General features: G+C 37.4%; 1 protein-coding gene across 1 annotated transcript in view; it reads left to right on the forward strand.

The window, feature by feature from the left end:
• KIZ (kizuna centrosomal protein) overlaps positions 1 to 24,354 on the forward strand; it is a 143,723-nt gene that overhangs the window by 38,210 nt on the left and 81,159 nt on the right. Inside the window, exons 5-6 of the mRNA XM_047854270.1 lie at positions 19,771 to 20,416; positions 21,026 to 21,344. Coding sequence (XP_047710226.1) covers positions 19,771 to 20,416; positions 21,026 to 21,344 — 965 coding nt within the window. The remainder of the gene's footprint in view (positions 1 to 19,770; positions 20,417 to 21,025; positions 21,345 to 24,354) is intronic.

Consider the following 24,354-nt stretch of genomic DNA (forward strand, 5'->3'; position numbering starts at 1 on the left):
TTAATATGCCACTTACAGAAATGGATAGATCATCTAGACACAGGATCAATAAAGAAACAAGGGCCCTAAATGATACATGGGATCAGATGGACTTGACAGATATATTTAGAACTCTGCATCCCAAAGCAATAGAATATACTTTCTTCTCAAGTGCACATGGAACATTCTCCAAGATAGATCACATACTGGGTCACAAAACAGCCCTTCATAAGTATAAAAGAACTGAGATCATATCATGCACACTTTCTGACCACAATGCTATGAAGCTTAAAATCAACCACAGGAAAAAGTCTGGAAAACCTCTGAAAGCATGGAAGTTAAAGAACACCCTACTAAAGAATGAATGGGTCACCAAGGCAATTAGAGAAGAAATTTAAAAATATATGGAAACAAAGGAAAATGAAACTACAACAATCCAAATGCTTTGGGATGCAGTGAAGGCAGTCCTGAGAGGAAAATACATTGCAATCCAGGCCTATCTCAAGAAACAAGAAAAATCCCAAATACAAAATCTAACAGCACACCTAAAGGTACTAGAAGCAGAACAGTAAAGACACCCCAAACCCATCAGAAGGAGAGAAATAATAAAGATCAGAGCAGAAATAAACAATATAGAATCTAAAAAACTCAATGAAACCAAGAGTTGGTTTTTTGAAAAAATAGACAAAATTGATACCTCTAGCCAGGCTTCTCAAAAGAAAAGGGCGATGACCCAAATAGATAAAATCATGAATGAAAATGGAATTATTACAACCAATCCCTCAGAAATACAAGCAATTATCAAGAAATACTATGGAAAATTGTATGCCAACAAACTGGACAACCTGAAAGAAATGGAGAGATTACTAAACACCCACACACTTCCAAAACTCCAACAGGAAGAAATAGAAAGCTTGAACAGATCCATAACCAGTGAAGAAATTGAATCAGTTATCAAAAATCTCCCAACAAATAAGAATCTAGGACCAGATGGCTTCCCTGGGGAATTCTACCAGACACTTAAAGCAGAGACAATACCTATCCTTCTCAAGCTATTCCAAAAAATAGAAAGGGAAGAAAAACTTCCAGACTCATTCTATGAAGCCAACATTACTTTGATTACTAAACCAGAGACCGAGTAAAAAAAGAGGACTATAGGCCAATATCCCTGATGAATATGGATGCAAAAAATCTCAATAAGATATTAGCAAATCGAATTCAACAGCATATAAAGAGAATTATTCACCATGATCAAGTGGGATTCATTCCTGGGCTGCAGGGCTGGTTCAATATTCGCAAATCAATCAACGTGATACATCACATTAATAAAAGAAAAGATAAGAACCATATGATTCTGTCAATCGATGCAGAAAAAGCTTTTGACAAAAATCCGCATCCTTCATAAAAACCCTCAACAAAGTCCGGATAGAAGGAACACTTAAACATCATAAAAGCCATTTATGAAAAACCCACAGCTAATATCATCCATCCTCAATGGGGAAAAACTGAGAGCTTTCTTCCTGAGATCAGGAACATGACAGAGATGTCAACTCTCACCACCGTTGTTTAACATATTTTGGAAGTTCTAGCATCAGCAATCAGACAACAAAAGGAAATCAAAGGCAAAGATGGCAAAGATGAAGTCAAGCTTTCACTTTTTTCAGATGACATGATATTATACATGGAAAATCCGATAGACTCCACCAAAAGTCTGCTAGAACTGATACATGAATTGAGCAAAGTCGCAGGATACAAAATCAATGTACAGACATCAGTTGCATTCTTATACACTAATAATGAAGCAACAGAAAGACAAATAAAGAAACTGATCCGACTCACAATTGCACCAAGAAGCATAAAATACCTAGTAATAAACCTAACCAAAGATATAAAAGATCTGTATGCTGAAAAGTATAGAAACCTTATGAAGGAAATTGAAGAAGACATAAAGAAATGGAAAAACATTCCGTGCTCATGGATTGGAAGAATAAATATTGTCAAAATGTCAATACTACCCAAAGCTATCTACACATTCAATGCAATCCCAATCAAAATAGCACCAGCATTCTTCTCAAAGCTAGAACAAGTAATCCTAAAATTCGTATGGAACCACAAAAGGCCCCAAATAGCCAAAGTAATTTTGAAGAAGACCAAAGCAGGAGGCATCACAATCCCAGACTTTAGCCTCTACTACAAAGCTGTAATCATCAAGACAGCATGGTATTGGCACAAAAACAGATACATAAACCAATGGAATAGAATAGAAACCCCAGAATTAGATGCACAAAAGTATGGCCAACTAATCTTTGACAAAGCAGGAAGGAATATCCAATGGAAAAAAGTCTCTTTAACAAATGGTGCTGGGAGAACTGGACAGCAATATGCAGAAGGATGAAACTACACCACTTTCTTACACCATTCATAAAATAAACTCAAAATGGATAAAGGACCTGAATGTGAGACAGGAAACCATCAAAACCCTAGAGGAGAAAGCAGGAACAAACCTCTCTGACCTCAGCCGCAGCATTATCTTACTTCACACTTCCTCAAAGGCAAGGGAATTAAAAGCAAACATGAACTATTGAGACCTCATGAAGATAAAAAGCTTTTGCACAGCAAAGGAAACCATCAACAAGACTAAAAGGCAACCAACGGAGTGGGAAAAGATATTTGCTAATGACATATTGGACAAAGGGCTAGTATCCAAAATCAATAAGGAGCTCACCAAACTCCACACCCGAAAAACAAATGATCCAGTGAAGACATGGGCAGAAGACATGAATAGACACTTCTCTAAAGAAGACATCCAGATGGCCAACAGACACATGAAAAGATGCTCAACGTCACTCCTCATCAGGGAAATACAAATCAAAACCACACTCAGATATCTCCTCACGCAAGTCAGAGTGGCCAAAATGAACAAATCAGGAGACTATAGATGCTGGAGAGGATGTGGAGAAATGGGAACCCTCTTGCACTGTTGGTGGGAATGCAAACTGGTGCAGCCGCTCTGGAAAACAATGTGGAGGTTCCTCAAAAAATTAAAAATAGACCTACCCTATGACCCAGCAATAGCACTGCTAGGAATTTACCTAAAGAATACAGGAGTGCTGATGCATAGGGGCACTTGTACCCCAATGTTTATAGCAGCACTCTCAACAATAGCCAAATTATGGAAAGAGCCTAAATGTCCATCAACTGATGAATGGATAAAAGAAATTGTGGTTTCTATACACAATGGAGTACTACATGGCAATGAGAAAGAATGAAATATGGCCTTTTGTAGCAACATGGATGGAACTGGAGAGTGTCATGCTAAGTGAAATAAGTCATACAGAGAAAGACAGATACCATATGTTTTCACTCTTATGTTGATCCTGAGAAACTTAACAGAAGTCCGTGGGGGAGGGGCAGAAAAAAAAAGAGGTTAGAGAGGGAGAGAGCCAAAGCATAAGAGACTCTTAAAAACTGAGAACAAACTGAGGGTTGATGGGGGGTGGGAGGGAGGGGAGGGTAGGTGATGGGTATTGAGGAGGGCACTCTTTGGTATGAGCACTGGGTGTTGTATGGAAACCAATTTCACAATAAATTTCATATTAAAAAAACAAAAACAAATTTTAGGATTATTTGTTCTAGCTCTGTGAAGAATACTGGTGTTATTTTTATAGGGATTGCATTGAATACATAGATTGCTTTGGGTAGTGTTGACATTTTAACAATATTTGTTCTTCCTATCTAGGAGCATGGAATCTTTTTCCATTTCTTTGTGTCTTCTTCAATTTCTTTCATCAGCCTTCTGTAGTTTTCAGCATATAGATTTTTCACCTCTTTGGTTAGATTTATTCCTAGGTATTTTATGGTTTTTGTGCAATTGTAAATGGGATCGATTCCTTGATTTGTCTTTCTGTTGCTTCATTGTTGGTGTATAGGAATGCAACCGATTCTGTGCATTGATTTTATATCCTGCAACTTTGCTGAATTCATGAATCAGTTCTAGCAGTTTTTTGGTGGTGTCATTTGGGTTTTCCATATAGAGTATCATGTCATCTGCGAAGAGTGAAAGTTTGACCTCCTCCTGGCCGATTTGGATGCCTTTTATTTCTTTGTGTTGTCTGATAGCAGAGGCTAACGCTTCCAATACTATGTTGAATAACAGTGGCAAGAGTGGACATCCCTATCTTGTTCCTGACCTTAGGGGGAAAGCTCTCAGTTTTTCCCCATTGAGGATGATATTAATGTTGGATTGTTCATATGTGGCTTTTATGATCTCGAGGTATGATCCTTCCATCCCTACTTTCTTGAGGGTTTTTCTCAAGAAAGGATGCTGTATTTTGTCAAATGCTTTCTCTGCATCTATTGAGAGGATCATATGGTTCTTGTCCTTTCTTTTACTGATGTGATGAATCACGTTAATTATTTTGCGGATATTGAACCAGCCCTGCATCCCAGGTGTAAATCCCACTTGGTTGTGGTGAGTAATTTTTTTAATGTTTTGTTGGAGCCGGTTGGCTAATATCTTGTTGAGGACTTTTGCATCCATGTTCATCAGGGAAAGTGGTCTATAGTTCTCCTTTTCAGTGGGGTCTCTGTCTGGTTTTGGAATCAGGGTAATGCTGGTTTCATAGAAAGGGTTTGGAAGTTTTCCTTCCTTTTCTATTTTTTGGAACAGTTTCAAGAGAATAGGTGTTAAATCTTCCTTAAATGTTTGGTAGAAATCCCCTGGAAAGCCATCTGGCCCTCGACTCTTGTTTTTTGGCAGATTTTTTATTACTAATTTGATTTCCTTACTGGTTATGGGTCTGTTCAAATTTTCTATTTCTTCCTGTTTCAGTTTTGGTAGTGTCTATTTCTAGGAATTTGTCCATTTCTTCCAGATTGCCCATTTTATTGGCATATAATTGCTCATAATATTCTCTTATTATTGTTTTTATTTCTGTTGTGTTGGTTGTGATCTCTCCTCTTTCATTCTTGATTACATTTAGGTCCTTTCCTTTATCTTTTTGATCAATTTGGCTAGTGGTTTATCAACTTTGTTAATTCTTTCAACGGACCAGCTTCTGGTTTAATTGATCTCTTCTGGTTTTGTTTGTTTGTTTGTTTGTTTGTTTGTTTGTTTTGATAGCATTAATTTCTGCTCTAATCTTTATTATTTCCTGTCTTCTTCTGGTTTTAGGTTTTATTTGCTGTTCTTTTTCCAGTTCCTTAAGGTGTAAGGTTAGGTTTTGTATCTGAGATCTTTCTTCCTTCTTTAGGAAGGCCTGGAATGCTATCTACTTTCCTCTTATGACCACCTTTGCTGCATCCTAGAAGTTTTGGGTTGTGGTGTTATCATTTTCATTGGCTTCCATATACTTTGTAGTTTCCTCTTTAACTGCTTGGTTAGCCCATTCATTCTTTAGTAGGATGTTCTTCAGTCTCCAAGTATTTGTTACCTTTCCAAATTTTTTTCTTGTGGTTGATTTCCAGTTTCATAGCATTGTGGTCTGAAAATATGCACGGTATGATCTCGATCTTTTTGTACTTACTTAGGGCTGATTTGTGTCCCAGTATATGGTCTATTCTGGAGAAAGTTCCATGTGCACCAGAGAAGAATGTATATTCCACTGCTTTAGGATGAAATGTTCTGAATATATTTGTTAAGTCCATCTGGTCCACTGTGTCATTCAAAGCCATTGTTTCCTTGTTGATTTTTTTATTAGATGATCTTTCCATTGTTGTGAGTGGGGTGTTGAAGTCTACTATTATGGTGTTGCTATCAATGAGTTTCTTTGTGTGTTTAATTGATTTATATATTTGGGTGCTCACACATTTGGCACATAAATGTTTACAATTGTTAAGTCTTCTTGGTGGATAGACCCCTTGATTATGATATAATGTCCTTCTGCATCTCTTGATACAGTCTTTATTTTAAAGTCTAGATTTTCTGATATAAGTATGGCTACTCCGGCTTTCTTTTGTTGACCATTAGCATGATAGATGGTTCTCCATCCCCTTATTTTCAATCTGAAGGTGTCTTTCGGTCTAAAGTGGGTTTCTTGTAAACAGCATATAGATGGATCTTGTTTTCTTATCCATTGTTACCCTATGTCTTTTGATTGGAGCATTGAGTCCATTGACGTTTAGAGTGAGTACTGATACTCACTCTAGATGATACGAATTTATTGCCATTATGATGCTTATAGAGTTGGAGTTTCTGGTGGTGTTCTTTGGTCCTTTCTAATCTTTGTTGCTTTTGGTATTTATTTATTTATATAAATAAATACCTCCCTCTGAGGGGAGAAAAGATGGAAAAGTATATATACATATACACGTGTGTATGTATATATATGTGTGTGTATACGCATGTACATATACACGTGTATATGTATATGTGTATACACATGTACATATACACGTGTATATGTATATGTGTATACACATATACATATGTATATATACATATACTTTTTCATCTTTTGTCCCTTCAGAGAGTCCCCCTTAAAATTTCTTGCAGGGCTGGTCTAGTGATCACAAACTCCTTTAATTTTTGTTTGTCTGGGAAACTTTTTATCTCTCCTTCTATTTTGAATGACAGCCTTGCTGGATAAAGAATTCTTGGCTGCATATTTTTCTGATTCAGCACACTGACTATATCCTTCCACTTCTTTCTGGCCTGCCAAGTTTCTGTGGATAGGTCTGCTGCAAACCTGATCTGTCTTCTCTTGTAGGTTAGGGACTTTTTTTCTCTTGCCGCTTTCACGATTCTCTCCTTGCCTGAGTATTTTGTGAATTTGACTGTGATATGCCTTGTGATGGTCGGTTTTTGTTGAATCTAATGGGGGTCCTCTGTGCTTCCTGGATTTTGATGTCTGTGTCTTTCCCCAGGTTAGGAGAGTTTTCTGCTATGATTTCCTCACATAATCCTTCTACCCCTATTTCTCTCTCTTCCTCTTCTGGGACCCATTTGATTCTGATGTTGTTCCTTTTTAAGGAGTCACTGATTTCTCTAATTCTTAAATCGTGCTCTTTTGCCTTAATCTCCCTCTTTTTTTCTGCTTCATTATTCTCTATAAGTTTGTCCTCTATATCGTTGATTCTCTGTTCTGCCTTATCCATCCTTGCCACCACTGCATCCATCCATGATTGCAGCTCAGTTATAGCATTTTTAATTTCATTCTGGCTATTTTGTACCTCTTTTGTCTCTGCAGAAAGGGATTCTAATCTGTTTTTGACTCCAGCTAGTATTCTTATTATGGTGATTCTAAATTCTGGTTCAGACATCTTGCTTATATATGTGTTGGTTAAATCCCTGGCTGTCGTTTCTTTGTGCTCTTTCTTTTGGGGTGAATTCCTTTTTTTTGTCATTTTGAAGGGAGAAAGGAATTAATGAGGTAGAAAAATTAAAATAAAAAAATATTAAAATTAAAAAATTAAACACACACACACACAAATCAAATAAATGATGCTGGATCCTAGATGTGTTTTGGTCTGGGTGTTGAAAGGGGTTTGACAGATTAGGGAAAAAAAGCAGGGGGAGTAAAAAAAGAGGAAATCGTTCAAGAATTTGAAAACATGAATACACTGAAGTAGACTAAAATGAGATGATGGGAATAAAACAGAATTTGACAAAATATACACAAAAGTAAAGAATATAGTAGAAAAATTAAAGAAAAATGTTTTTAATAAAAATTAAAAATAAAAATGAATTTTTTTCTTTTTCTGTATTCAAGAAAATGAAAAGAAACAAAAAAGAAAAAAGATTTAAAAAAGGAAATCATTTGAAAATTTGAAAAAGTGAATACACTATAGTAGACTAAAATAAAATGATGGAAGTAAAATAAAATTTGAAAAAATTTACCTAAAAGCAAAAAATATAGTAAAAAATGAAATAAAAATATTTTTAATAGAAATTGAAAGTAAAAATGAAGCTTTTCTCTTTCTGCATTCAAGAAAAAGAAAAGAAACGAAAAAGAAAAAGGAAATTGTTTGAAAATTTAAAAAGGTGAATACACTGAAGTAGACTAAAATAAAATGATGGAAGTAAAATAGAATTTGGAAATTTTTCCACAAAAGTAAAAAATACAGTAATAAAAATTAAAGAAAAAATTTTTAATAAAAATGAATTTTTTCTCTTTCTGTATTCAAGAAAAAGAAAAGAAGTACAAAAGAGAAAAAAAAGAAAGAAAATCGAATAGATGGGCCTGCTAACAGATTGAAGTAGGAGTGAAATTACTTCGCTTTCCCCTAGAAGTCAGACTATGTAGCACTTTATAGTCCATAAACTAAGCAGGCGGTGAGACTTGTGTTCTTGAAGAGTGAAGGTCGCCCAGTTGGACAGGGCTCAGTATAATGACTCTGCTCTTCACTAGATGGCGCTGCTACCCTAGTGGGGTGGAGTGTTGTAGCGCTCCTAGGTGTGTATGCACATGCGCGGGAGCGGTGAAAATGGTGCCACCCAGCTACCCAGTCTCTAGTTTTGGAACTCTGTTCTCCCAGATTAGCAATCGCACACCTGTCCTCTGTCTTCAGCTTTTGTCCACTCCCTGCGTTTTCACTCTCCATGACCAGACCCCAGGCAGTATCTGTCTCCTGAGTTTTGTCTCCAATGTGGCTGTTTTTCCCAGCCCCTTACTTCTGAAGGACTGTAGCTTTGACCCATTCTGCCCCTCTGCAGGAAGGTCTCACTGCACAGTGGTCGAGTGAGCAATGGCCGAATGTCGGCTGTGCCCAGGAATGCTTGCTAGACCCCGCTGCTGCCGGTGCCTTGAGACTGCGGTACCAGCCTGCCCCAGAAAAAGTTTGCGAGATAGTGTAGCAGTAGCTTTTCAGGGATTGTGGAAAATCACAACACACATCTGGCACCAGGCCAGACCCTAATGACCTTGACCCAGCACCAGCAAATGTGGCCACCTTCTGGAGTCTGCTGGGACCAGGTAGCTTCAACAGTCTCTACCAAATGTCCTTCCAGCAGTGAAACTGCTTTTCCCTGTGTGGCCTGAGAACCTCCTGGGCCCCACTCTTTTCTTGGGGATTCACCCTTCCCAGCAGAGCACTGCCAGGTATCAAGATGCAGAGTTGCAGACTGCACTCCCCTTGTTTACAGTCTTATTGGAATTTAAACCCTCTCCTTTCTCCTTTCTCCCTTTTTAGTTTAGTCCCTGCAGCTGTTTCCAATTTTCCACTTTCTCTCCAGCTGCTTTTGGGGAGGGGTGCTTTACCCATATTCTCCCTCCACCAGTCTCCATCCTCTCTTTGCTTGCAAAAGCACCGCACTTCCTGCTCCTCGCTTCCCAAGTTCAGCTCTTCGTGCCACGTACCTGCTGAATTCTGTGGTTCAGGTTGTGCAGATTGTTGTGTTAATCCTCCAGTGAGTTTTCTAGGTGTGTAGGATGGTTTAGTGTTGGTTTGGCTGTATTTCTTGGACACGAGACACACAAAAAACTTCCATGCTGTTTCACCATCTTGGCTTCTCCTCCCCAAGGGGTTATCTTTTTAAGTAAACTTTTTATTCTAGAATAATTTTAGATTTGCAGAAAAGTTGCAGAGACAATATAGCTTCCTTGGATCCCTCACCCATTTCCCACAATGGTCCACATTACAATGCCACATTTGTCAGATGTAAAAAACTAACTTAGGTACATTATTGTTAACTAAACTCCAGACTTTGTATTTCATCAGATTTTCCCTCAATGTCCTTTTTCTGTTCCAGGACCCAATCCAGGATTGGGTGTTATAATTTTAATTTCTAAAATTTAATGTAATAGGTATAAAGTGATATTATGTTGTTGTCCCTCTTGTTTTTTAATTTTTTTTTGTTTTTTTAAGAAGGCAAATTTTTAAACAAATATTTCTAATTATTCTGCTTCATAGTGGGAGGATTGGGGGTTAATTTCCATCCCAATAAATTTGCTTTATCAGAGTAGTATTCCTGTTACTGAAAACTGTAAACATACTTCTGTGGTTTTCCTGCGAAAAATGCATAACCTGGACATAATCATGAGGAAACATTAGTCAAGCACACATTGGGAGACAGTCTGCAAAGTAGATAGCTTATATTCTTAAAAAATGTCAAGGTCAGGAATGACAAAGACTGAGGAGTTGTTCCAGGTTAAAATAACCTCAAAGAGAGATGGCTCTAGATTGGATCCTGAAACTGGGAAAAAGGTAGCTATATAAAGGATATTATTTGGCCAAGTAACAAAGTTTGAATGAGGACTGTGGAATAGAAAATAGCATTTTATCAATGTTGAATTTCCCGATTTTAATCATTGAACTCTCTCTACTGATGAAAGAGAATGTCCCTGTGCTCAGGAAATATACACTGAAATGTTTGGGGGAGAGGGACCAGATATCTCCATTTACCCTCAAATGGTTCAGGAAAAAATTGTGTGGTGTGTGTGTGTGTATGTGTAAACATACACATATATGTAGAGAGAGAATGATAAAACAAATGGGGCAAAATGTAAATAATTGATTATTCTAGACAAAAGATATTGGAGTTTTTCTTATGATTCCTGAAACTTTTCTGTAAGGTTGAAATCATACCAAAAACTTAACCCTCCTCCCCCACAAATGAACAACTAGAGATAGAGCAGAAAAAACTTCCTATTGGGTCTCAACAGATCCTCAAATGCAAGTTGTCTCTTTTGGTCCTATAGGCAAACAAATGCACCAGTCTGTAGATTCTAATTTTATGCATAATTACAGGCCACCTTTCCATAACTTCTGATTTATTATACGCCACTAAAATGTAATGTTCTGGGTGCCTGGGTGGCTCAGTCAGTTAAGTGTCCAACTCTTGATCTCTGCTCAGGGCATGATCTCATAGTTGGTAAGATTGAGCCCTGAGTCAGGCTATGTGCTGACTGCATGGACCCTGCTTGGGATTTTCTCTCTCCTGCTCCTCCTCCACTCATATTCTATTTCACTGTCTTTCTCTCTCAAAATAAATGAATAAAAATTTTTAAAATATTAAAAAATTAAAATAAATGTGATGTTCTCATTGATTACTATGTTGGTAAGTAGTATATTAGTAGAGTTTGTTGAGGACCCGCAGTTCCATATTCTAAAAAGTGTTGAACGCTTGGCAAAAATGGCAGTTTATAACCATTTGCTGTCATAGAGATTTGGAATCTCTCCTACTTTTATGAAGTATTCTTCATTAACAGCACTGTTTTCAATTGTTGTTGCTGTTTTTCACTTACTGTGGTTTTAGAAGCATTTACTGTAAGTTAAATCATTACATGCTACTTTTGTTGATTGTGCAGGTTACTATATTGCTGTTTCTCTCCATTTCTTAGCTCTTGGGGTTCTTTGTTCAGTGGGAATGGACTTGGAGTTTTTGGCCTCTTAGTAAGTCAGAGGACTTTGAGAATTACAGGTAGAAAGGAGTAATCCAGGGCACTTTCTTTGACCTTCCCCAGGTGGCTTTCTTCTCTCTAAGACATGGCTACTCCTTTGCTTTATGTTTTGGCCTTTAACAGACCACCAAAGAGGGAGGTGTGTATTCCCTGTGCTGGGTTAGTAATTACTCTGGTATTGGTTCATTAACATTCTCTAAATGGGTCTTGAAAGTGAAAAATCAAAGACCTCCCAAACCCATAAGTCTGATCATTGATTTGCCTCAATTTTGTACTAGCTGACCTCAGCATATGGCCAGCTTTAACTTCTACACAAGGGCCCATCCCTTGAAGCCATATATTTAAAGAACTTTTTTTTTGACAATAGGAAAAATGAAAGTAGTTGTTAGATTAGGATAATGGTAATAGGTGATTTTGCCTATTTTAAATATGTCTTTGTTCTTATATTAGCTTTTCAATTACAAAAGGAATAGAGAGACAAAAGGAATAGAAGTCACAAATAATATTTATATCAGGTGAATCAGAATGTTGGTTACTATAATTTTGCTATTTAAACCTTATGGTGCAATGGAATATTCTTAATAATGACATAATGGCCTCTTTGGATGGCAAAATGGCAATATCCTATAAGTCAAGTGTTGATCCAGCAATTTCAATTATAAGAAGCTGTCTTGTACTTGCATGTGTACAGAGAGACATATGCTCAAGGATCATCATTGCAGCATGGTTTGGAATGGTAGATGGTGGGAAACAAACCAAGGTCCATCAAAATAAGATGGGTTAAATAAATTATTGTACATTTATAGAATAGGATAATATTCAGCTACTGAAATTACTTTGTAGTCTGCTTTCTGACCCAACATATACGAAGCTTGGAAGTCACCACACTGTCCTAACAAGTAAAAAGCTGAACAAACCAAAGAATCAACAACTCTTAGATCTCTCAGAGAAGTGGGGTTACAGAGCAATCTGCTGCCTCTAAAATTGGAGAGACCAACAGGGAATACAGAGAATCACAGCTTGTTAGAGCAGAGCTGAAACCACTACAATAACTGGTGCCAGGATAGAGAAATCCAAGCTGTAATTGACAAATTGCTGGAGGCTCAGCATGGACAGGTCTGAGAGATAACTCCAGAGAGACCTACTCATAGCCCCCCGATCCCACCTTTTGTGTTTTAATTCCAGGGAGCTTTACCAGTTCCGCACAGTGAATATCAGAGAAAAATCCCCCTATAATTCAGGCATAGGCAGGGAAAAAGTAATCATTTTGAAATATAGGAAAGAATTCTGTTCTTAAAAAGATCTGCCCTCAGGAGAAACTGACCAGAGCCTAACTGACCTGAGAGAAGAGAAATACCAACCCAGAAGGCATAGCCTTCAATGTGGAGGAAGAGAAATAACCAATTCCAGCCCCTTCTAGCCTTGAATCAAAAACTACTCTTGGGGCGCCTGGGTGGCTTAGTCGGTTGGGCGTCTGACTTCGGCTCAGGTCACGATCTCACGGTCAGTGGGTTCGAGCCCCGCGTCGGGCTCTGTGCTGGCGGCTCAGAGCCTGGAGCCTGTTTCGGATTCTGTGTCTCCCTCTCTCTGTGACCCTCCCCCGTTCATGCTCTGTCTCTCCCTGTCTCAAAAATAAATAAACGTTAAAAAAAAAATTAAAAAAAAAAACTACTCTTTAAAAATGTCTTTAAACAAGTCAGTTGACTGTAGATGCATGAATATTTCTGGGCTTTCAATTCTCTTCCAATGATCTGTATGTTTATCCTTATGCCAATGAGGTCTACAATTACCCTAGTTTTGTAGTAAGTTTTAAAAGTGGGTAATATTAGGTCTCCAAGCTTTTTTGGAAAATTGCTTTGGTTATTCTGGGTTCTTTGGATTTCCATATGAATTTTCGTGTCATCTTGCCAATTTCTGCAAGAATGCTAGCCAAGATTTTGATAGAGATTGCATTGGATATGTAGATCAATTTGGGAGTAAGATTTGGTCCTCTTTTTTTTTTTTAACGTTTATGTATTATTTAGAGACAGAGAGAGACAGAGCGTGAGCAGGGAGGGGCAGAGAGGGAGACACAGAATCCAAAGCAGTCTCCAGGCTCAGAGCCATCAGACAGAGCTGGACGCGGGGCTTGAACTCACAAACCGCAAGATCATGACATGAGCCAAAGTCGGACACCCAACCGACTGAGCCATGAGCCACCCAGGCACCCCAGATTTGATCATCTTAATATCAAGTCTTATGTACCTTGAATACAGAATGTCTTTCCATTTATTTGGGCCTTCTTTAACTTCTTTCATCAATGTTTTGTAGTTTTCAGTATACAAGTCTTGTGCTTCTTTGTTAAATTTATTCTTCTGTGTTTTTATGCTATTATAAATAGAATTGATTTCTGATTTCAGTTTCAGATTGTTTATTGCTAATGAATAGAAATACATTATTTCTATTTGTATATTGATCTTGTATCCTACAACCTTGCTGAACTTATTACCTCTAATCTTTTCTTGCGATTCTTTAGGTTTTTCTTTTCTTTTCATTTTTTAATTTGAGAAGGGGAGGGGCAGAGGGAGAGCTAGAGAGAGAATCTTTCTTAAGCAGGTTCCACGCTCAGTATGGAGCCCAGTGCAGCACTTTATCCCACAACCCTAGGGTCATGACTTGAGCCAAAACCAAGAGTTGGACACTCAACCGACTGAGCCACCCAGGCACCCCATTAGGCTTTTCTTTATATGAGATCATGTCATCTGCCAATAGAGATAGTTTTACTTCTTTCTTTGAAATCTAGATGTCTTTTGTTTTTTCTTTTTTTCTTACCATACAGTCCTGGCTAGAATCTGCATGCTGTGTTACATAGAAGTGGTAAGAACAGATATTCTTGTGTTAATCTTGATCTTAGGAAGAAAGCTTTCAGTCTTTCACCATTGACTATGTTGTTGGGTGTTTTTCAGAGATGCACTTCATCAGGTTGAGGGAGTTCCCTTTTATTCCAAGTTTGGTGCTTTTTATCATGAGCATGTGATGGATTTTATCAAATGATTTTCCTGTGTCTATGGAGATAATCTTTTGGGAGTTTTTCCCCCCTTTATTCTGTTACATTACTTGATCTTCATACGTTGAACTAACTTTGTATTCTTGGCATAAATCCTACTTAGTCATGATGTATAAATCCTTTTGTTTGTTTCTGAATTCAGTTCTCTAGTATTGTGTTGGAAGTTTTTACATCTATATTCATAAGAAATATTGGCCTGTAGTTTTCCTTTTTTGAGATATCTTTGTCTGGTTTTGGTATTAGGGACTGACTTTATAGAGTGTGTCAAGAAGTTTTTCTTCCTTGCCTATTTTTGGAAGAGTTTATGAAGGATTGGTGTTAACTCTTTAAACCTATGGTAGAATTAACCAGTGAAGAGTTGTGATCCTGACTTTTCTTTGGGGTAAGTTTTTTTACTACAATTCAGTTTCTTAACTAGTTACAAGTCTATTCAGATTTTCTATTTCTTCTGGAGTCAGTTTTAATAGTGTGTGTCTTTCTAAGAATTTGTCCAATTCATCTAGGTTGGCTAATTTGTTGGCATACAATTATTCATAGTATTCCCTTATAATCTTTTTTATATCTATAGGGTTAGTAACAAAGTACTTACTTTCATTTCTGATTTTGATAACTTAAGTTTTTTTTTTCTTAGTCTAGCTAAACATATGTCAATCTGTTGATCTTTTCAAAGAATCAACCTTTGGTTTTGTTGATTGTCACTGCTGCTTTTCTCTTCTCTAATTCATTTAGTTCTGCTCTGATCTTTATTATTTCCTTCCTTCTGCTTGCTTTGGATTTAATTGGCTCTTCTTTTTTTAATTTCTTAACATGGAAGGTTAGGCTATTGATTTGAGTTCTTTCTTTTTTTTTAATATAGGCTTTTATAGCTATGAATATTAATATAGGCTTTTGTAGGTATGAATTTGCCTCTACAACTGCTTGTTGTAGGCTTTAGTATGTTGTGTTTTGCTTTTCATTTATCTCTGACTATTTTCTAATTTGCCTTGTAATTTCTTCCTTGACCCATTAGTTATTTAGAGTGGGTTTTGCAATTTCTACATATTTGTGAATTTACCAAATGTCCTTATTTTATTGAGTTCTAATTTCATTCCATTGTCATTAGAGAACATACTTTCTAACCCTTTAAATGTATTGAAACTTGATTTATTGCCAAAAATATGGGTCTATCTCACAGAATGTTCCATGTGCACTTGAGAATATGGATTCTGCTGTTGGTAGGTAGAGTCTTCTATGTATGTCTGTTAGGTCTAGTTGGTTTACGGTTGTTCAAGTCTTCTATTTCCTTAATGACCTTCTGTTTAGTTTTATATATTGTGCAATGTGGAGTCTTATTGAATGTGGAGTAATAACAGCTATTATTATTGAATTGTCCTTTTAATTCTTTCAGTTTTTGCTTCATGTATTTTAGGAATTTTTTGTCATATATATATATTTTTTCTAATTGTTATATCTTTTTCACAAATTGACCATTTTAACATTATAAAATGTCCTTTGTCTCTAGTATCAATTTTGTATCTTAAAGTCTATTTCATGTGATATTAGTATAGCCACTTCAGCTTTCTTTTGATTACTGTCTGTATATATTTTTTTTCATGAGGTTCTGTTCATATATCATTTACTCTCCTGTTCCTTTAACCTGTTTGTGGCTTTGAATCTAAAATGAGTCACTTTAGATAGCATATAGTTGGATCATGGCTTTTAAAAAATCTTTTCTGCCAATCTCTGACTTCAATGGTAGTGTTTAATCCATTTACACTTAATGTGGTTACTAAAAAGGTAGGATTCTATTCTGCCATTTTGTACTTTCTTTTCCATATATCTTTTTATGTCCTTTTATCCTCCATACTGCCTTCTTTTGCTTTAAATATATATTTCTTAGTGTGCCATTTTGATTCCCTATCATTTCTGTTGCTGTGGGTTTCCTGGTGTTATAATTAATAGCTTATAAGTATCTAGTCAGACTAATACCAACTTAATTTTAATAGCATGCCAAAACTTTGTTGCTATACAGTTCTATTCCTTTCCTTTTCCTTTGTGTTGTAATTATAGTACGAGCTATGTCTTTATATCTCATATGCTGCTCATCAACATATATTTGTAATCATTGCTTGATGCAATTGTGTTTTAAATCATTTAGGAGAAAAAAAGTTACAAAAATATATTTATGCTATCTTTTATGTTTACCAATGTAGTTACCCTTATTAGTGCTTTTATTTCACTTTTTCCCTTTTTAAAAAAAATGTTTAAGTTTATTTCTGAGAGAGAGACAGACAGAGCATGAGTGAGGGAGGGGAAGAGAATGAGGGAGAATCTGAAGCAGGCTCCAGGCTCCAAGCTGTCAGCACAGAGCCTGATATGGGGCTCAAACTCACAGACTGTGAGATCATGACCTGAGCCGAAATCGGACACTTAACCGACTGAGATACCCAGGTGCCCCACTTTTTTTCCTTTTTAAAATTGAAGTATAGTTGACACACAATGTTACATTAGTTTCACTACACAACATAGTGATTCAACAACTGTATACATTGTGCAATGCTCATAACAACTATAACTACCATCTGACACCATACAATGCTATTACAATAGCATTGACTGTGCTCCCTATGCTGTACTTTTCATTCCCGTAACTTACCCATTCTATAACTGGAAGCCTGTACCTCTGATTCCCCTTCATCTTTTTTGCCCATCCCTCCACCCTCCTTCCTCTGGAAACCATCAGTTTGGTTTTTTTGTTTGTTTGGTTTTTTTTCAGTGTTGATTTTTGAGAGAGACAGAGAGTGAGCGGGAGAGGGGTGGAGAAGACAGGGAGACTCAGAACACAAAGCAAGCTTCAGGCTCTGAGCTGTTAGCACAGAGCCTCACTTGGGGCTCAAACTCACAAACTGTGAGATCATGACCTGAGATGAAGTCGGGTGCTTAATTGACTGAGCCACCCATGAGTTTGTTGACATGAGCCACCCATCAGTTTGTTTTCTGTATTTATGGGTATGTTTATGCTTTTTTTTAGAGAGAGAGAGAAAGCAAGTGGGGAGGAGGGGCAGAGAGAAGGAGAGAGAATCTTAAACTCTGCGCTGCCAAAATCAAGAGTTGGACATTTAACTGATGGAGCCACCCAGGTTCCGTTTCTGCTTTTTTTTTAAACAAAAATTTGCTTGTTTGTTCATTTGTTTTTTATATTCCACATATAAGTGAAATCATATGGTATTTGTCTTTCTCTGTCTGACTTATTTCACTTAGCATAATGTCCTCTAGGTCTATCAGTGTTGTTGTAAATGGCAAGATCTTATTTGTGTGTGTGTGTGTGTGTGTGTGTGTGTGTGTGTGTGTGTGTGTGTGTTACTTTAGTAATCACTACATCTTCTTTATCCATTTATCTATTGATAGATACTTAGGTTGCTTCCATATCTTGGACATTGTAAATAATACTACAGTAAACATAGGGGTGCGTATATCTTTTTGAATTAGTATTTTCATTTTCTTTGGGTAAATGCCCAGTAGTGGAATTACTGGACCATATAGTATTTCTATTTTTAATTTTTTGAGGAACTTATGTACTGTTTTCTGCAGTGGCTATACCAATTCACATTCCCACCAACAGTGCACTAAAGGGTTCCTTTTCTCCACATCCTTGCCAACACTTGTTATTTCTTGCCTTTTGATTCTAGACATTCTGACAGGTGTGAGGTAATATCTCATTGTGGTTTTGATTTGCATTTCCCTGATGATGAGTGATGTTGAGCATCTTCTCATGTGTCTGTTGGCTGTCTGTCTGCTTTGGAAAAATGTCTATTCAGGTCATCTGCCCATTTTCAATCAGATTATTTTTTGGTGTTGAGTTATAGAAGTTCTTATATATTTTGGATGTTAACCCCTTATCAGCTATATCATTTGCAAATATCTTCACCCATTCAGTAGGTTGTCTTCGTGTTCTATTGATGATTTTATTCATTGTGCAAAAGCTTTTTTTGGTGTAGTCCCAATAGTTCATTTTTGCTTTTGTTTCCCTTGCCTAAGGAGGCAGACATATCTAGAAAACTATTGCCAAGGCTTATGTCAAAGAGGTTACTGCCTATGTTTTCTTCTAGAAGTTTTATGCTTTCAGGGAGGGATGGTATATTTGAAGAGAAGCAAGACTTGGATTCTGTTTCAGCTGTGTATGTGACATTTTCTCTTCTAAAATTTGGGCCTCAGATTTTCTTGTCTGCAAAAGAGAGATGCAAATATACCTCCCCATCTATTCTGCAAGCCTCTGTGAGCTAAATGCTATCAGGTCTGTAGAGATGCTTTGGTCCCTTCAAAAGAAAAGCATGTAACTTCCTCAAGGCTTCATTATTGTTACATCCAGTTCTACTTCCCTCTGTGTGTCCTTGACCAAGCCACTGAACCGATTGCTTCTGTTGCCTTAGCCAGCCCCCTCTCTTTTTAAAAAAGAGACAGTGCTTATTCTCCCCATAGACATGACTGTAAATTTAAATTGTTTTACATGTCTTTAAAATTACTTGAGGAGCACCTGGGTGGCTCGGTCAGTTGACAATCCAACTCTTGGTTTTGGCTCAGGTCATGACTCTAGGGTTGTGGGATTGAGCCCCGCATTGGGCTCCACACTGAGTATAGAGCCTGTTTAAGATTCTCTCTCTCTCTCTCTCTCTCTCTCTCTCTCTCTCTCTCTCTCTCTCTCTCCCTTTTTCTCTCCGTCTTCCTCCCTCTGCCCCTCTCCCCACCTTGCACTCATTCTCTCTTTCAAATAAAAATAAATAAATAAAATTACTTGAAGATGTGGAGGAAAAACTGTTATTTGCAGTTTGACTGGCAATCAGGATTATTTTTGCACAAATGGAGTATATTTTAATGCAATCCTGTATATGATTAGTGGAAGTTTTTTTTTATATTACCTATAATACTAGAAAGAGTTTTTAAAACTCCTATAGTCCTTTGTATGCATCTCTCCCTCCCTGTCTTTTTTTTTTTTTTTTGGTATAGTATCTCCCTAGTTCTATTAAATCCAAGCCTCTCTGTGAAAAGTGGTTAGAATTCAGTTTTTTAAATTGTGCTAAAATATATGTAACATAAAATTTACCATTTTAGCCATGTTTAAGTGTACAATTCAGTGGCATTAAGTACTTTCACATAGTTGTGCAATGTGTGCATCTCTTTTTGAAATGTAGATTATATAGTTGTTAGATAATATTTGTTTGGGGAACCAATATTGTGATTCAAAGTAAATACTATGGACTGTACTGTTTTTCTTACTTATTTTGTGGAAGCCGTGGGTTTTATAAAATGTGGTCAGTGTTGATTTCAGTGGCCATGCTTCCTTTTCCTCACTTCATTTTTGAGAAGGATGTAAACAACCCAATCGTTCAGACACAGTATGTTTAACTCACCTCTACCTTGGCGTTGCAGGTTGCAAGGCAGGCAGGAACTAACTTGGGGACAGCCATGTCAAGAGGATTGTATCAACCAGCAACAATCTTTATGGGCCGCCAAATGTCAGCCATCTCAAGCATTGGAGGTTTCAGTACAGAGCAGAAATCTCCCCAGCCCACAAAGAACTTTTCAATTCCTGACCCACATTCACACCGACAGACAGCCCAGAGCGGTAATGTGACAGACAGCTATGTAGTACAAACTAATAGTGACACACAGTGCTTAAATAAGTCTGACAAAATAGATGGAAAGACATCTCTTCAGATTGGTGAGAAAACGCCAGTCACAGCCAGCGCATTGTCTGAGGAGGAACAAACTCATTGCTTACAGATAGGAAGCAACACGCGTCACGGCGGGAGTAGTTTATCTGAAGGCAAAAAGTCTGCTGAACTCCATTCCCCGTTACGGGAAAGATTAAGTCCAGAGAACAGAACCACTGATTTAAAGTGTGACAGTTGCAGCAGATCAGAGGGATCAGAGGGAGAAATACTGACACAGGAATGTATTGAAGTCAAGGAAGAAAGAGCCAGACCGCCAGTCTCTCCGCTATCAGCCTCAGAATACTGTGCATCTGTAAATAAGTGTTCTCAAGAGAAGGATTCTGCTTGGGAAGGTTTCCCAGGTGGGTTGAGAGGCTGAGATTGTTTGCTGGTTTTTCTTGGTGTTTAGGTTTTGGGAGTGGTGGTGGTCTTTTGTAAGAACAAAATACATACTTTAATTTTACCTCTGTCAGAAAGCAAACCAGTGACTTGGCTAACAAAATTCCATTCTCATGAGTTCTTAAATACACAGGTGGAAATATTTTTGCAAGCTAATTCACTGATTTTAAAACCCACTGTGATAGGAGCGCCTGGGTGGTGCAGTTGGTTAAGCGTCCGACTTCAGCCAGGTCACGATCTTGCGGTCCGTGAGTTCGAGCCCCACGTCAGGCTCTGGGCTGATGGCTCAGAGCCTGGAGCCTGTTTCCGATTCTGTGTCTCCCTCTCTCTCTGCCCCTCCCCCGTTCATGCTCTGTCTCTCTCTGTCCCAAAAATAAATAAAAACGAAAAAAAAAAACCCACTGTGATAGGTTTAAAGATATTTTTAATGATTTTTCACGTACTATATAATTAATTGTGGATTGTTTCTACATGTTTTTAACTGAGTAATTTATCTGCCTGTGAGGCAGAATGTGTTAACCTCGCTTCTCCCTGAAGTTAGTGATCAGTAGTCTTCATATTCCCTCTTATAGATCATCTTCCTCCTGGGGACCCAGAATCACAGAAACCCTTCAGAAAAATGCAGGAACAGCAAGAGGAGGAAAGTTTGAGCAGCAGCAGCAGTGATCTCACAGTCTCTGTAAGTGAAGATGATCTGATTTTCAAGAGTTCAGAACCACAGCCAAATCCGGGTGACGTGATGGAAGGAGAAAATGGAATAGAGGCCTTAAAATTAATCCACTTTGAGCAAGAACGAGATGCCCTATCCACCGAAAAACATAATTGTATTTTGCAAACCCTAAGCTCTCCTGATTCAAAAAAGGAATCCGCCACTCACTCACCAACAAGAGAGTAAGACATTCAATTTTTTTTTTTTTAACTGTTCTGTTTTTAATTATAGACATTTTTAGAGACCATTCCACTGGGAATGTATTATTGAACCTTCAGCCATGGATGTGTAAGTTCCTTAAGTCTCATAAACAGTCTTTTAGATAAGGTTTAATTTTCTTTCTTTCTTTTTAATGAAATAGCTTTAAAAGTCTGAATATCATTGACTCATGGTGATTGGCAGTTTATAATTATATCCAAACAATCCCTGGTTAATTCATAAGTCATTCCCCCCTACACCCTGCCCTCCAGCATTCTAGAAAGTAAATCATTTTTGAAGTTGTGGTAGCACAGAAGGTAACAAATAGTTAAACTTACTAGGAGTTCAGCTTTAGAGGCTAAGAACTTTGTATCTAATTAATTTGCTTAATCCTTCTATTCCTTGCCACTGTGTTTTACAATTAAACATGAGTTTATAAGTTCTGCTAAGTATATTTCCAAGTCAGCTTTCATTTTTTGAATGAAGACACTGGAATATTTAATATTAAATAGGAACAACATTAGTGTTAAACATTCTGAGCACTTCTAATATCCAACTTATAAAAGCTCACATACGATTTTTCACTCTTGACTAGAGATACTGGGTAGAATTATGTAGAAAGCATTGAAACTATTAGGAAACTTATTCTGCAATGAAAAATAGCACTGATAGGATCACATCTCTTGTAGGAGTACAAGAAACCTAAGTAAACAACCTAAGGTAGATGTCATCTTTTAAAAATGGGGAAACCAAGGCCAGGGGCATAGGAATGACATTTGTGCCATTGGGGCAGACCTGCCTCCTCAACTTACATGCTACCCTCAGAAATTTCTCTTGTACTATGATAATGTCACTCTTCCTTTTTAAAAAAAAAATTTTTTTTTAATGTTTATTTATGTTTGAGACAGAGAGAGACAGAGCATGAGAGGGGGAGGGACAGAGAGAGAAGGAGACACAGAATCTGAAGCAGGCTCCAGGCTCCAGCCTCTGAGCTCCAAGCTGTCAGCACAGAGCCAGATGTGGGGATCAAACTCACAGACTGTGAGATCATGACCTGAGCCAAAGTCAGACACGCAGCTGACGGAGCCGCCCAGGTGCCCCTGATAATGTCACTTTCTTTTCAATGGTCTCAGCAGCAGTGAAAAGACAAGTAGGCATTGTTGTGTATTGGGATATATAGTCTCTTTTAGAGAACTGTTGTACCTTTCAATATGTTGCTTTTCACCATTCATAATCTACTTATGGTGAAAAGTTTAATTTATAGTTTGACTCCGAGAGTTCAAGAAAGATTTATTAAGAGCACATCAAGTACAAAGCACTTGCACTATGGATGGAAGCACTGACAAACTTCCTGGACTTACTTATTGTAGAGGCAAGCCAAATGGATTTTTCTAGTCATAATACTTCTCTCTCATCAAAGAGGTACAGATATTATATACTATATCATCAGAAACTTTATTACCGGAGATAAAATCATCTATTCTGGGTTTTGTATTCACAGGCTTCTTTTCATACCAATCCATTGGCCAAGTTAGCACTTTGGTAGGCTAACAAGGAGGCTCGTGTACTAGTGTCTTTACTCAGAATTCAGTCTTTTCCTGAGATGAAAAACGATGAGCATGTGTGTGGAATTAAGAACACTCTATCCCCTTTTCTCCTGTGTGAATGACTTTTTCCTATGACCTTAAATCCAAGCTCCTTGGGAATTTGGGATATTGTGTTCCAAAACTTATTGGGAAATATGGTCATTTGGTGAATTTTTGAATATTTGTCTTAAAAGAATGTCCCCAGAATAAAAGGTCAGTCAGCAGTGGTTGATGTCTGTGCTATCAAATTTGAGCCTATTGGTTGTCTGTGGTGAAAGTACTCCCACGAATAGGTTGGAAGTGCTTTTAAATGATGCTGGTTAACCTGCTGACATTCCTACTGCTTTTGAGGCCCTACTTTCTCTTATTTATTCTTTAGCATGAGTTGTACTCCCTTGCTCTGAAGGTTAATTATTAATCTGGGGCTATAACATTGTATTTACAGAGCTGACACTGTGACCTCAAAGGTTCATTACCTCAGTTAGCTTTAGGGTCTTTGGGGAGCTTGGAGAAAAGTCACTTGAATGAATTTTAGTTAAGAAAGATGAGAGATGGGACAAAGGCAGACACATAGAAAGATACAGACAGGAAACTGGACCCTCTGATTTGATGATGATGATGATAGTTATTATGTTTTAGCACATCTGTATGCCCACTAAATTGCTGTGTTTGGACATGAAACTTGGTCTTAAGCTTCCTGGTAGTAAAGGTGAAAAGAGGAATACAGTATGCTGTATAGTTTCCATTAGAGGGGAAAAGTGAAGCCAAGGATTATTTTTGTGTTGTTTGGTTGTTGTTTGTTTTGTTTAGAAAAAAATTTAATGGCTCTATTGAAATATATTTCACATAACATACAGTCCAGCCATTTAAAGTGTATAATCCAAGGGTTTGGGGTGTATTACATTATTGATTTGTGAAAAATGTGCTAAAATGTAAAAAAAATTTTTTTTAATTGCGATTTTAAGCATATAATTTAGTAACATTAATTAAATTCACCATACTGTGCAGCCATCAGCACTATCTCTTTCCAAAAGTTGTTCCTCACCCCAAATATAAACTCTGTAACTCTTCATTCTTCCCTCCCTCCAGTCTGGTAACCTCTAATGTACATTCTGTCTGTAAATTTGTCTATTCTGTTGGTAATTATACATTATTTGCACTTGTCTGGCTTATTTCAGTGAGCATAAGATCTTTTAGGTTCATACATGTTGTTGCAGGTATCAGAACTTCATTCTGTTTTATGACTAAATAATATTCTGGTGTATGGACATACCACATTCTGTATATCCATTCATCTGTTGATGGACACTTGGGTTGCTTCTACCTAAAAGCCAAGTGTTTTTGAGAAGCTTCGTGACCCACTCCCATGGATACTTCCAGATATTGAAAACCAGGCTGTGCTTCATAC

The sequence above is a fragment of the Prionailurus viverrinus genome, chromosome A3 (assembly GCF_022837055.1).
Source record: "Prionailurus viverrinus isolate Anna chromosome A3, UM_Priviv_1.0, whole genome shotgun sequence".
Lineage (NCBI taxonomy): Eukaryota > Metazoa > Chordata > Mammalia > Carnivora > Felidae > Prionailurus > Prionailurus viverrinus.